Source organism: Pimephales promelas, chromosome 15, assembly GCF_988280905.1.
Source record: "Pimephales promelas chromosome 15, fPimPro1.hap1.1, whole genome shotgun sequence".
NCBI lineage: Eukaryota > Metazoa > Chordata > Actinopteri > Cypriniformes > Leuciscidae > Pimephales > Pimephales promelas.
This window is the reverse complement of record NC_142783.1, coordinates 13160887-13176445: the sequence shown is the minus strand read 5'-3', so window position 1 is coordinate 13176445 and position 15559 is coordinate 13160887. Positions and strand designations below refer to the sequence as shown.

The following is a 15559-nucleotide window of genomic DNA, read 5'->3' as shown; positions in this document are numbered from 1 at the left end:
TATTATTATATTATTTAATATTTATATTATATATAATATATTATTTAAATAATGGTTTCTTATTTTAATACATTTTAAAATATAATTTCTTGTGATGCAAAGAAATTCTCCGCATCATCACTCCATTCGTCAGTGTCACATGATCCTTCAGAAATCATAATACTCAGTTATTATCAAAGTTGGAAACATAATATCTTTTTTTGGAGCCTGTGATACTTTTTTTCAGGATTCACTGATGAATAAAACATTAAAAAGAACATAATTTATTCAAAATAGTAAAGATGTATATTGTTAGAAAATATTTATATCACTTTTTATAAATTTAACACATTCCTGCTGAATAAAAGTATTAATTTCAATATATATATATTTAAATGCTCTCTTATGTTTACCGTGGTAGCCTTTTATATCAAATATAGCTTTTTATGTCCAGTTTAATTCACAACTCATGAAGATAAGTGTTGGTCAGAAACCACAAGTCTAGAGTCACAGATGGCAACATTTCTTCATTAAAGTGACCATGATCACTAACAACCTTGTGGAAGAGACCATTAGTAAAGGGATCATTCAACTGCTTACGTTTGTATAGTGTGGCGGCCCTTCAAAAAGCATTGTGACCATCAAGGGACTGATGGCTAGAGAGCGAATGCATTGACATTGTGTTTTGCATGTGATGCTGCTTCTATTTGTATGAAAATATATGATCTCTAATGAGCAGTATGAAAAGAAAATGTGTGTGACATCAAAATTCATTTCTCATTCACTCACACTTTTACAGGTAGCCAGCAGCGCGTTTGATTTTCAATTATGGTCCACAAAGGCTTTTTCAAGTACATGACAGCAGACTCAGAGTAAAACGGATACTTTTAATCTATCCTAACATGATCTCCAGCGCGAGTGGCTTCTACTTGTTTTGTATTCCCGGGGGTGTCTTTAGATTGCGGCTCTCCTCTCAGAGAGCGAGATGTCATTAGAGAGTGTGTGTGGAGCCGGAGAGCCTCACGAGCGCTGAATACTGCAATGCAGTAGAGAGAACGACCACACACACCACAGCAACGCTGCTAAACTAACCTCTTCTACTACAACCTTCCTTTATTTTCTCACTCAGTCCTACAGTACCTTACATGTCATTTCCCCTCATCGGATTGGTCCGTTCAACTCTACTGACCCACTTTACCGCAGAGCCCAAGGGCGACTGTGACTGTGACACACATTTTCATGCATCTATGATTAACACAGAAGGCCGTTTATTCATTACGCTCATACCTATTCCACAGTGAACGCCGCATTACACCAGAACTCATTCATCATTCCAACACTCAAATACAGTTCGCTGAAGTTCCTGCCTGCAGAAATGGATAAATTGGACCAGGGTGCACTATTATTATAAATGACCTTGTAAGATTCGCAATCAGTTTACTTCAGAACATGTGATCCATACATAAACATGATTCTAATCTCATTTGTTTGTGTTTTTTTTTGTTGTGCTTGTGATTAAACCTTATTTAAAGCTATACTGAGAGACTTCAACTCGTTGTAAAACACAACAGGTGCAAGCAAATGTTGAGAAATGAATAGCTAGATTGCATTGTCAGCTTCTGTTTTTTCCTGGTTTTCTTGTTTTTGTGGAAGAGTCCATCCTGAAGCACTCATACACCACTCACCCCTCAAAATAACACTGACATTACACTGTTCAACAATCCCTAATATGGAGTTTTATAGCATTTCGCTTCAAGACAAAGAGTAAAAACATTGGAAGAATCATGACAGTTTGTTTAAATAGGCTCATGGAATGATTCTCTCAATGTGTGTGTGCGTGTTTGTTTTTCTATCTCGATTGGGACTTCAACCTGAATAACTTACATATGGGGACTCGTGTCACCGCAGGGACCTAAATTGAGGATCCAATGAGGAACTAAGCTTTTATTTAAAGGGGTGATGAACTGAGAAATCTAAATTTCCTTGAGCTTTTGACATCTAAGAGGTCATCATATTATAAGAATATCCTGTAAGTTTCAGAACTGAGAATGTCCTTGTTAGTCCAATAAAAGCTTTTATTGACACCAGGCTCAGCAAATTACTAGTTTTTCAAAGTGGGGAACTATAACGACAAAGAGGATAAAACACCACCCCCGCAGAAGAAGATCAACGCCTACTTCAACACGGCCGTTAGCCCCGCCCACCGATACGCGCATTGCACGCATAGCTAAATAACATAGGCCTACCTCGTGATGACAAACAGTGGGCGTTTACTTCCAAGTCTTCAGTGCGAGACGCCCATAAAAACCGAGCGTTTTTCAGCTAGGCTCAAAACTAGGGTAAAAAAAAAATCAAAATAGCCTTATAACTTATTCATTTTGATGTTTTTGAATGCAAAAACCAAGCGAACGTCATAAGTTGACCTCAGACAACAATATAATAAAATTTAAAAAGCCAGTTCATGACCCCTTTAAATCATAATAAGCTTTTGTAAAAATACAAAAATACAGAAAATTTTCTGTGATGGATAGGTTTAGGGGTCGGGTTAGTGAAAGGGGACATAACATACAGTTTGTACAGTATAAACCATTATGTCTATAGGGAGTCCCCACAAACATAGCGAACCAGACATGTGTGTGTAGTCAAGGTAAACCCTAAATTATGAGGACAAAATGTCCCTACAAGCTGACAATATCCAAAATCCTTGTCCTTGTTTCCCCATGAGGAAAACGGCTTACTCATCATACAAGTGATTTTTTTTTTTTGTTGCTGAAAGTTTTCTGTGATGGACAGGTTTAGGGGTAGTGGATAGAATACAGTTTGTACAGTATGAAAACATCATTAAAAAGTCCCTATAAATCATGGAAACCAAACAATCATAGCAAAACAATCACTGACGAGTGGTCTATTCCCAACAAGAGTGAAACAAATATTCATAATAATAAAAACAAAATTCACTTCTTATGGCAACCATGGCATTAAAGGAGAACTCCGGCGAACAATAAACCTTTGGTCTAATAAAACGTCGGTACCTAGTCAACCATTCTCTGAGTTTTGTTTTCATGCTAATCGAATGTAAAGAGTTTTATCTCTAAAAACTGTTTAGCGTATAATGCTAGTACTGGGGGCATTGAGTAAGTAAAAAGAAATCGCTAGTTTATAACACTAACAAGGCTCAAAATAGCCCCACACTCACACAGTAACATAATGAGGCTCCATACATGCAAAACGAAGCATTAAGAACTTTGTAAGTGTACAGACCGTTTAATAAGAAGATATTTTATGAAGACAGTTCACTTCGCGTATACAGACAGGAGCCATCTTAAAAAATAGTCTCGATAAGTCGAACCACGAACGCCATAAATACAGTTCAGAAGTTCGTTGAACTTCATAGAGTTCAGATCACTCAGCACGACGTTCGTGGTTCGACTTATCGAGACTATTTTTTAAGATGGCTCCTGTCTGTATACGCGAAGTGAACTGTCTTCATAAAATATCTTCTTATTAAACGGTCTGTACACTTACAAAGTTCTCAATGCTTCGTTTTGTATGTATGGACCCTCATTATGTTACTGTGTTAGTGTGGGGCTATTTTGAGCCTTGTTAGTGGTATAAACTAGCGATTTCTTTTTACTTAGTCAATGCCCCCATTACTAGCATTATACGCTAAACAGTTTTTAGAGATAAACTCTTTACATTCGATTATCATGAAAACAAATTTCAGAGAACGGTTGACTATGTACCGATGTTTTATTAGACCAAAGGTTCATTGTTCGCCGGAGTTCTCCTTTAATAAATAACCAAAATAATTGGCACCAATCATGGTTCTGCACAAATAACCCAAATCTTATATCATACTGGCCAGTAGTTTCCAACATTAGATAAACATTTTTATTTTATTAAAATACCAAACTGAGATCATTCAGATGGAACCAAAATATCCTTAACAAACTAGTCCTTGGACAAATGTGCTCATTTAGGTAAGATTCATGAAATCAGGACAGCTCCCTGAAGAAACCTTCATCTTTAATTAATTAATATGGTAGAGTCCAGATGGAGTTAACTGCTCTTTCAGACCAGAAAATACATTCAAATTTCACCATCGAGTCACTCTAATATTAATAATCCAATATTTTATTTATTTTTTATCAAATGCACTTTGACCTTCTTATAGGGAGATGACATTCGAGGTCATGGTTAAATCAGAACAACATACCCCTGGGGAATATCAAGCACAGCAGGCTTGGTAACTTTTTATTTCCAGGATCTACTTATGTGCACATGCACTCGATTGAACAACAGCACCATAAAACTTAACCTCGGATAACATCACATTTGTTTACAGCAACAGCACGGTCTTCATCCAATAAAAAAAGCGTTTCACGCCCCTCTTAGAGAACCAGCTTGGTATCTAATATACTGTACATGTGGGGTCTGTTTATCTGTGACAGCTGCATAAGCCTGCACTAATTTCCCAACCTATAGCAAGCCAAGACATCTGCACCAAATGCTCGCTTGGCTCAAATCAAACTGCTGACCTAGCATAGGGTGGAGTTTGTTATAGGAGCTGTGTGAGCCTTAAAAATAAGAAGAGCGCTTCTAGTTTCCTATACTGAAGTCAATGGATTGCAGATAGTAGTACAGCTTATATGTCATACAGTCTTAAAGGGATAGTGCACCCAAAAATGAAAATGAAGTCATTAATTACTCACCCCCATGCTGTACCAACCCCTTAAGACATTTGCTCATCTTTAGAACACTAATGAAGATATATTTGATTAAATTTGAGAGGTGGATCACTAAAACATAGGCAGATCGAAACTTGACGGCCCAGAAAGTCATTGAAGAAAACGTTTAAATATTCCATGTGATGACAGTGGCTCAACTATAAGTTTATCAAGCGACGAAAATACTTTTGGTGCGAAAAACATCAACAAAAATTACGACTTTATTCGACTATTCCTTTTCTTTCTTGTAGGCCTGAGACGAGAGTTCAAGAGATTTCCACGTTGAAGTTGAAGAAGATCGCAGTTCTCGGGTATGCGTCAAGGAAATCTCTTGAACTCTCGTCTCAGGCCCACAAGGAAGTCGTCAATAAAGTCGTTATTTTTGTTTTGTTTTTTCGCACAAAAAGTATTCTCGTTGCTTGATAAACTTATAGTTGAGCCACTGTCGTCACATGAAATATTTAAACGTTTTCTTCAATGACTTTCTGGGCCGTCAAGTTTCATTCCCTTAGGCAGCCTATGTAGCAGTGATCCAGCTCTCAAATTTAATAAAAAATATCTTCATTTGTGTTCCGAAGACGAACGAAGGTCTTACGGGGTTGGTACAGCATGGGGGTGAGTAATTAATGACTTCATTTTCATTTTTGGGTGAACTAACCCTTTAAGGTTCATGTCAATCAAGTCTAATTTTTCATAAAAAAATGCACCCATGGATAAAACAATACATCATGCTGAATGGATTGCACTTCTATCCCTGACAGCCTTGTTTTCCAATGGGAAATTTAAGGGTTGGCCAGCAAACAAAGCTTGAGAGGCAAAATATGAAATCAAAATGAACAGTATTATCTTTCTTAATACATGTTCATGTTCCTGGGCAGACTAAGGCCGTGTGTCCACCAAAGCGTTTTTAGCCAGCTGAAAACGCTAGACGCTCTGCTGAAGATGCCGTGCTTTGGGCGCTTGAGAGCATTTTGGCAGCGCAGCGTTTTTTTCCGTTGAGACGTTTCGTTGCTATGATACAGCATATCCACAGCAGTTGAATGCTGTGACAGTTGGTCGGTGTGGTATTAGTCCCGCCCCTCCTCCACTGTGATTGGACGGCTGGGTAAAAAATGAAAGTGATGAGCGCTGCGTTTTATCCAAAGTTGAACATTTTTCAACTCCCAGCGACCAGTAAAAAAACACTGGGCGCTCGGCGCTTCAAAAATGCTCAGCGCCTCGTTATGCTCATGGCGTTTAAAAAAAAAACGTGGCGCTCCCATTGAAAACAATTGAAAACATATGCCAGGCGCGTGGAAAAACACTTTGGTGGACTGTGGACAAACGGCCTAAGAAGTGATTTACTACATCACTATGAAGTGATTTAAACATCATTTCACAACGATCTATGAAGAGAACGATTGATATGTTCTAGCTACTAAATGAATCAATACTATTGCCACACACATTCATAAATATTGGTTTTATAAATATATACTGCTGTTCAAAGGTTTGGGATCTGTAAGAATTTTTTTTTTTAATTATTCTAATATGCTGATTTGGTGATCTCGAAAAATATCTTAATATTGTCATCAATGTTGAAAACAGCTGTCCAGCAAATTTTGTTTGTGGAAACCATGATGTATGTTTTCCAGGAGTCTTTGATGAATAAAAAGTTTGAGAATAAAAATCACTTTTTATCACTTTGACATTTTTTCATAACATAACATCTTACTGACCCCAAACTTTTAAATTATAGTGTATGTTTTATGCACATACAGTATATTGATAACTTAATTTCCAAACTTTTCCTCCACATTAGAAGAGTGACAAGTTGCAAGTGAGCGTTAAGAATTTAGTTCAGAGCACTAGAACTTAACGAGTTAATCAGATTACAAGTACCATGTGATGGAAGAGAGGAAGGTTTTTCTTCTTTATATACTATACAAAGGCAGCATTGCTGGAGAACCACTGACAAAAGCTTTGGAACTAGGGCTTTTCGATTATGGCAAAAATCATAATCACGATCATTGGTGGGCGATACGATCAAAGTCTTATTTCAAGATACGAGTCATTATAAATATCAGAGAAATTTCACAATTATCGATACTTTAGCAAAAACTAATGTTAGGTGTGGTACGTGTCCTTAAACTGGCGACCCACATGAGCGTCAAGCCTGAGGAGGAGGGGGCGGGGGAAACAGCGATCTCCGATATTATGAATTCGGACTGCAGTACCTATTTCGACCACTAGCTGTCATTTTTACAGACTGCTCCTTTAAGTAGAAGATGTACTAGCAGTGGTAATCACATAAGTAATAGCCTACAACAAAACGTAATAATCAAATGTAAAATTAAAGTAGGCCTAGTTCATTTTTTCAAAATGAACAAATCTTTTTTTGTGTCAATTGGTTCATTCAACAAACGAAATGAACGACTTGACTCGGGAAAAGAGTTCGAATAGGAGAGTCACAAACGCGCATCACAGAACAGAGCAAGGCGACCATTTGAGCTTATGAAACTTAAACTTTATTTTATTTTTTTTAAATGAGCGATCGTTTCGCTTGATAAGACCCTTATTCATCGTCTGGAATCGATTAAAGCCTCTGTGTACACGTTTAGGCACGCATCCTAAGCCCATTTGCTTATCCGTGCATTTCACAAGATAACTGTATGATACGCCTTATCCATGCACCATGGCATTAATATGATATGAACAAGGTATTTTTAAACAATACTGTTGTATTGCTATTTGCTATGGAAGAATGTGAATCACAAGACCAGATGCACAAGATAAATAAATAAAAACTGCCAAAGAAATTATTTTTGGCCACTGCTCTAATTCAATCCATTTGGATGGCAAAAATATCCTAAAATCAAGCTGCATTCATGATTTGGAGAGAGAACTGAGCACCTACAGGATGTTTTGAGAGCTGAAATGTTTCTGTATAATGCTAGACTAGCCCTCAGTAGCTTATAGGCCCTGTCTGAAGCACACACTCAAAATCCTCTTTCAGATCCAGAACTTCCTGTTTGTACCACACCTAATTTCCCCCTGAGAGCAATCATTTGTTATCAGACTGTTATCTCTCTCCTTTTCCTCCCTATAGTCTCTACTTTATGTGAATACCTCCACGGTGAGGTCTGACTCACCGTCATATCATCATTCCATTGACAACATTCACATAGCCTTGTTATTTAAGTGTGCGTCACATAAAACTGCTAAAAATGTCTATAAAACTAAGTTACTCACCCGGCTGGGTAGGCAACCAGTCCTGAGTGTGGATCACATGCCAAAGCACGACTCCCAGCGGAAGTGATTCCCAGAACTTTTTCCAACGTCACCTGTGGAATTACATGGAAAATGAGAAATAATAAAAGTTATGATGTGCATTACAAGATCCTTAAAAGAGTTACAAGAGTCTTTAAATGTCACACAACGTGAACAACTAGAGCCAGACCGATATATCGGCAGCCCGATATTATCGGCCGATATTAGGCATTTTCCAAACTATCGGTATAGGCAGTTATAATGGCCGATAAATGAATATTTAAAAAATAAAATAAAAATAAAAAATGGAGGAAACACGCTTGAACCATGTCATGAGTGTTGGAGTTATATAGTTTGTCCACCAGAGGGCACTCTACACTGTCCCTGTTGGCAACACTCGTTGAGTTGGTCACGATACATACATTGCTTGAATAACAATTAAAAGAACATCTCCATCAGTTCTCTTAACTCAAATAAGCATGACAAAATTTGTGACTATCATGTCCAGTTTTGCTGCTGATAAATAAGCCGAGAGTGAAGCGGAATTAGCTAGTAATAGTTACGTTACATTATTATAGTGTAGTAGTCCTTTTAACTTTTGACAATGTGACTGAAGTATTTCTTTAATAGCACGTGACAGTTATAGCAATGAGATGCATCATCTCTCCTTGGCCTGTTATATTGAAAATGTATGTTTTACAATTTGTTGCACGTTTCTGAAATAATAATTAAAAAAAAAAAATATCGGCCGATATATCGGAATATCGGATTTTAAAACCAATAAATATTTGTATCGGTATCGGACGTCAAAATCCTTTATCGGTCGGGCTCTACTAACAACCCAATAATAATAATAACACAATCTCATGGGAAAACAACTATTTTACGAGGTGGCTATTTCATAATCTTATCATGCGAGTTGTACTTTTTTTTAATTAATTTTTTTACAGGAGCAGTGCACATTAAAAAACATAGATGTAAATGTGCCAGGATTTAACAAACGCTATTTTTGACTGACAGAATGTTAAAAAGTCACCCTAAAAACAATCAATACACACGCAAAAGAGAAGAAACAAAGACAATATCAAATAAAAAAATACACACTGATGAAGTACATGATTCCAGAAATCAGGCTAAAATACACCAACAGAAAAATGTCTAAACAACGTACGAAAATGTATTATTGTTTCAATAGGATTTCCATTACAGCGTCCATTACAACTCCATACGCACTGAGTATGTAATAAATAACATGCACAAATTTGGTGAAACGGCCTGGAATTAGTTGTTGCTTTAAAATTAAAGATTGGATAACATCTGTACCAGATTGAACACATAATAGTGTCATTCAAAATGAAGGTATCTACATGCACTAGGTGTTTAGTTTTCAATGTTTTAAGTGCAATACAATACACCACATACAAAAATCTGCACCTGTCTGTTCAACATCTGAAACCTTTATTCTATGCATTAAAACCTCTGCCAGACCACCTCTTCAAAACAAGCATGGTCACATCCCAGCAGAGAACACTCTCACATCAATCACATGCCACTTTAAGTACAGGACAATGGAGAAATGAGAGGAACAACACCTGGCTTATGAAGTGGTCTCCTCTAATTCTGACATCTTAGACCATTCCCCCACTATATGGGTTGTATTTCCATTTATTGCAGTTTTATCCTTCAAAAATGCAGGTTTCAAGAAGCCTATAAGGCAAAGTTGAAGATGCTACGTATGTACATTTATTATCCTACTGTAAGCTGAATGCACTACCACAATTTGTGCTGAACATGCCGATATAAAAAGGGCTGTAATTGGAGGTTGTTGGTTTGATTTATCATCTTTCCAAAGATGCTTTGACAGACCTCCATATATCCACTGTATATTAGTGCTGGAACAACAGAAAAAAATCTAGTTTTCAAATGCATGCGGTTTTTAAGCCATTTCGCATTCAGCATCTCTCATGAGAATTTCTGGACCAACGGCTATATCGTGCACTTTTACCAGAGACTTCTTTTTTTTTTTTTTTTTTTTTTTGCAGTCGCTGTATGTCGAATCCTCAGAGAAAGGCAAAGACCTTGAGCCAGAAGTCAATGAACTGCACAGCACCTGGAGGAATGGCTTTGATTTCGATGCAGCGTGTAAACCTTGGAAAACAGAACCCAGTCTAAAAGCTGAACTGATATGATATGGTCTAACAAAAAGCTCAGATCTCTTTGTTTGCCTCCAAAGATTCCTCTGACACTAGAGATTCCTCAACTGCTTTAGGCAGAGAGAGAGAGAGAGAGAGAGAGAGAGAGAGAGAGAGAGAGAGAGAGAGAGAGAGAGAGAGAGAGAGAGAGAGAGAGAGAGAGAGAGAGAGAGAGATCTCCTTGACAGAGTATTTTGCAGAACACTTAAATGGTAGCATAATATATTTTCTCTGGAGCAGTGATCACCACAAACTCTGATAGTACCACAATCTAATTATTTTTTAATGATGAATTGCATGTTTAATGCTTGAAATTGGATGTATTTGAGGCCCATTATTTGTAGAATATGTCTTTTCTGACCAATGCAACATTAAACTAGTCTTGTCTTTATAATATTGCAGTGCTTTGCAAACAAAAAAAAATCGCTTTTAAAAAAAATTCTGGTCCTACAAAAGCCTTGGGTGCCTCCATTGTAAGAATACGTAATTTTCTCACAAAATTCGCCACTGGCCAAGAGAAAAGCATCTGATCACACAAGAAATAGAGGAGGTAAAATCTCCTCCACAAACCACACAGTCTGAGGCATCATTCAATTCTGTAGTACAAACAGTGAAGTTTGATATGTTATGCACTCTAAAAAAAATTCTGGGTTGTTTTAACCCAGCCATTGGGTTACAAATGTAATTTAAAAATGTAAACCAATGGCTGGGTTTGTCCATATTTGACCCAAAATTGGGTTAAAACAACCCAGCATTTTTTAGAGTGTGGACATAACTCTAAAGTTGAGCAATAACCTCAGACAACAACACCAAAATACACACAAGTGGAACATTCCACACAGATATGGATTTGGTTACTGAACATGTGGTAGTGCGAACAACAGTGTTTAATTTATGAGCAACAAATCATATGCAGCTTAGGTCTCAGAGTAATTTAAGGCATTCTTCTCAGTTGCAAAACGGTCTCCTCTTAACAATCACACAGTCACAGGGACTCCTGTGTATGAAAGGGAAGTACAGTCAGTCACCCAAGGGTCTGCAGCAGTAAACAGGCCATCTGAATGGAATGCAACAGTCAGGAATCTTTACTGCGATTCAATAATAGTTACAGTTACAATAACAAGAACAAAGGAACAGTTCACAAATTTACAGCAGGACTGGGGTGAATGCTAAAAGAATAATAAATACTTATTATTATACATTGCACACTTGTATGTAAGAGATGCGTGCATACAAAGCACTTAGATTGAAACACAGACAAGTTTAGAGTTTGAGTTGGTAAACCTAGAAGTACTATCTAAATCCATGAATCCACATCTTTTTATATCATATCCTAGTGCATTATATTTACACAACATGCATTTTACAATTGCTTCAAATTATTATAATATAATATAATTATTTTAAATAAAATGTGTCCTAAAAATGAAGCTCTAAACTGAAAAAGCACCCAATATTATATTATACTGACTGTTTAAAACAGATGAGTGATTAAGGTTACTGTAAATCCCAATGTATATTTGTTTAATTTATTACCAATGCTTGATATGTATTCATTTATTATATTATATGATTGTGCATTATATTTCCCTGCATGACTTTAACAGGGATTGAAATGATTTGTGACATGTGGCAAATATAGGTCAGTGCATTTTACAGCCTTCTTACTGTTGCATTGTACTGAGAGCCACAGTATGTCTTTGTAAAGTTTACATAACAAACCCTGGAAAAAATCTGATATATTAGTGTCAATTTACTGACGCCTTGCATTAAACTGCACAAAATCGCAGCGATACATGATATGATACATTTCCAGGCAACTGCAGATGCAGATTCCACACATGCTTCGTGTCATACAGTAAACGCACTGTACCTTATTACTGAGATTCTCTTTGTTGATCCCAGCTTTACTTCTTCTCAATTTGATGGAAGGCGACCGGAGCAGATTTTTAAGCCGACTTTTGATAGTTGCATTTTCCACTGTCATCTTGATTTGGCGTGCTCTTGAATCAACGTTTCCCAACAAACAAACGGAAGCCCTTTGCCCTACTGTCACAGCTGATGATCAATTAAAATATACGCGTTTAAAGTAAGCCATGGTCTGATCAAAGCCTTCTATTTCATAATACTAAACCAATCCACCGGAACCGTCATCGCGATAAATCCACTGTGGTTGTCCTGCCGGTGAGAGAAGCGCTCCTCTCTAACGTCCATTTGTTAAAATGGACCATGTTTCGTGTGAGAGACAGCAGTTTGACGGTCTTGAAAGCTCCGCGAATCACCTCCAGCCGTGATACCTTCACCGGTACAGTGTGTGTATTTACAAATCCTACTACTGTAAAGGCCAGGCTCATGAATATTAATTGCAGAATGCGAGTTTGTTCTGTCAATTTTATGATTGGCTGAAACGCTGACGTCGGGAGGCGGACGCTAGGCAACTGGCCAATTAACGAGCTTTGCTGTGGGGGAATGCTTGACTTCTTAATATTAATGAGATGACGTACGTTGAAACCCCGTGAGGTTACGAATTAACTCGTGCTTGACCTAATTAATATTAAGACCGGCCTTAGCCATAGTATCACGCATGGCATTACTACTAGGTGGATTAAACTGCTTATACGTGACACTGCAGTGTTTCCCTAAGGTGTAGACAATTCATTTACTTAAGGCAAAGTGTTTATTTTGATGTTTGCAAATAATGGAACAGTAGAACAGAGAATTGTGGCATTATTATCTTAATTTCCCCCATGTGGGAAATCCACTTTAAAATTATATCTAGGTTTTAGAACATGCACCGTGCAAGACCACATTTACCAGTATCCTACTATCTGCATTTTACAGCAATGGTTCCAATATAACACGACTGCAATTCTCCAGTCTAGACCGAACGCCATTCTGTAATCCCATGTAGCCTTCAATGGACATGAAACTTCGTAATATAGGCTACATTTTTCCAAGGAGGAAAGACAACAAAGAGATGTCATGTAGGCTATTTATTGCCTGGTAAATTCATTCAGAATGCATAGCAGTGATTGCATGACATAAGCAACTGTTTAAAAATAGATTTATCACTTCATTATTACCTAAACATAAAAAAAAGAAAAAGTCTCAAATGAATCTCAAATGTTAACGTAAAGGTAATTTAGTGTTAACATGAAGTTGGACTGAATTATTGAGTAGCCTATACCTATTTTCTCCACATCAAGTCTGCCATCTAGTGATGCTAAGTAGTAGCCTATACCTTTGGGTTTACTTTAGGTAATTTTTGTTTTATTCAACTGTGAACCTGACTAGCACATAATGTGTATGGCCGACTTAAGAACAATTTCGATTTAGATTAATATAACTCATTTGAAACTGAGTAAGACATACACAGATACAAAATAGATTATTTCCTTGCTTTTCCACAAAGTCATACACATTTTATTTATAACAAACTACATCAGCAAGAAAAATCTTACATTTATATTTGAAGACATTCAATGCATCAATTCACAATTGTGCAACTAGATATTTGTAGGTGAAAAATATTATTTTTTAATTTTTTTATTATTCTGCATTATTTCTGTTCTGTTTTTGAAGTTGGATCACACTGGTAGGTTCATGCGAAGGCCCGCCCAAATTTCGTTTCTTACCTACCTGTAAGAACTTTCTAGCCCAGTTTCCCAACACAACCACAGGAGAAAATTCACCATGCCCACGCTGCATATGAAAAATTAAAGGATCAAGACATGCATTGAGACAGTACAGTATTTGAGAGACTTCAGAGAGCAGGTTGACCACCCATGCAACCCAACAAGCATTTTTGCAGTGATCCAAAGAGAAGAAAATTATACAGGCAATGATGTAGAGCAGCTGTCCTGGCACCCAACACACCAGGAAGTTGGCAATGAAAATGGCAATCAGCCAGATGGTCTTGTCCAGGCCTTGCATGTTGCCTTGGCCCCACTGCTGCCTCGACTGCTTCATCTTGGAAATGATCTTCACATAGGCAGGAATGATGAGGAGCAGTGGGACAGAAACCTGAATGGAGTAGTAGGACATGAGATTGTAGGTTGCTTCAGAGGTCCTGAACTTCGAGATCACCACCGCTCCACACACATGGATGCCATCTTTCCTGACCGCATAGAAAATGTTAGGATAACTGAAGTAGATAAAGAGGGCAGTGATGGCCCAGAGTAGAAGCGAAACCAGTGCAGTGTTCCGAGGGGTGCGGATCATCCGGGACTCCAGAGGGAAGACGATTGCAAGGAAGCGGTCGCTGCTTATGGCGCAGATGAACATGGTACTAGACGTCAACCCGACAAAGTACAGGATTTTCATCACAATGCAGAGCGAACGGCCAATTTTCCAGTGGTAGTCAGAGCTTACGTAAACAGCCCAGGGTCCCATTGAGGCCAAATAGGCAAGGTCACACAGAGCTAGGTTCAGTACACCAATGGACCCAATACTCCAAGGATGGGATGACCGCAGACAAGCCCAGAGGCTCCATAGATTTCCAATCGTTCCAAAGATTGAAAGGATGTAAAAGAGAAAAGGTATCAAGTTGGTGGCATACTTGCGGTTGGAGGGACAGTCCATGTGTGGAACCAAAGGAAGAGCCATATCATTGGAGTTGGTGCAGTTCTCTGTCCAATTGTGTACTGCCGACATTTCTTATGCTTAGTCTATATTTCGTTGAAAAGAAAGGGACAAAAATTAGTTACCTATCCCTAGTAACTAAATTCGTAACTATCCAGCAACATTCTGTTCTAGATGGTGAGCTCAAATCAATACTATTTCAGTCGTATCTCGTACAACATGTTAAGTAAAATGCACATTAAAGAATGGAATGGAGCTTACCTCGACAAAACGGAAAGTGGTTTGATTACACCTCTTAGTTAACTGCTGTATACCAACCATGATGATCCCTCCTGGAAATAGATCGGTCATTGCTCTTGGGACTTACGAGCAAGGTAAAAACCATTAGTAGATAACCTACAATTACCTTGATGATTCTTATGCAATTCTCTAAAGTCTGTATCAAATGTCAAATGAAACACTTCAGTCTTCAAGGTGTTTTTGGACAACAGACGGACACATGGACCTGGGCTGTTTCCCAAAAGCATCGTAAGCCTAAGTAGATTAAATTTAGAATATTTTGAGTTTTAATTTGCTGATAACCATGCCCACATGCGTTTTAACTTGAGCATGTTCATGTACATCTCATTTCTATTAGATCTCAGAATTTGGCCAAATGCTAATTGTTAAGACTAAAACATTTTAACAAAAAAAAAAAAAAAAAAAAAATGCACAATCTCAGAAAAGCACATTTTAGACTAAGCAATCAAAAATAATATTTGCATATTCAAGATTTTTTAATTAACCATAATTCTCAGTCATTAAATGGCGTTATTAAAACGTTCACGTTCA

General features: G+C 37.6%; 2 protein-coding genes across 4 annotated transcripts in view; both read right to left on the bottom strand.

The window, feature by feature from the left end:
* Positions 1 to 12465, bottom strand: part of mapkbp1 (mitogen-activated protein kinase binding protein 1) — a 58158-nt gene extending 45693 nt beyond the window's left edge. For all 3 annotated transcript variants that reach the window (XM_089120175.1, XM_089120177.1, XM_089120176.1), the window contains exons 1-2: positions 12021 to 12465; positions 7938 to 8029 (exon numbers count right to left, since the gene is read on the bottom strand). In XM_089120175.1, coding sequence (XP_088976301.1) covers positions 7938 to 8029; positions 12021 to 12134 — 206 coding nt within the window. In that variant the 5' untranslated portion in view covers positions 12135 to 12465. The remainder of the gene's footprint in view (positions 1 to 7937; positions 8030 to 12020) is intronic.
* A 1175-nt stretch (positions 12466 to 13640) lies between these two features.
* LOC120467873 (type-1 angiotensin II receptor) lies at positions 13641 to 15413 on the bottom strand. The gene has a single exon (XM_089119977.1). The coding sequence runs from the start codon at positions 14798 to 14800 to the stop codon at positions 13697 to 13699; it is 1104 nt and encodes a 367-aa protein (XP_088976103.1). The 5' UTR covers positions 14801 to 15413; the 3' UTR covers positions 13641 to 13696.
* Positions 15414 to 15559: the final 146 nt, after the last annotated feature.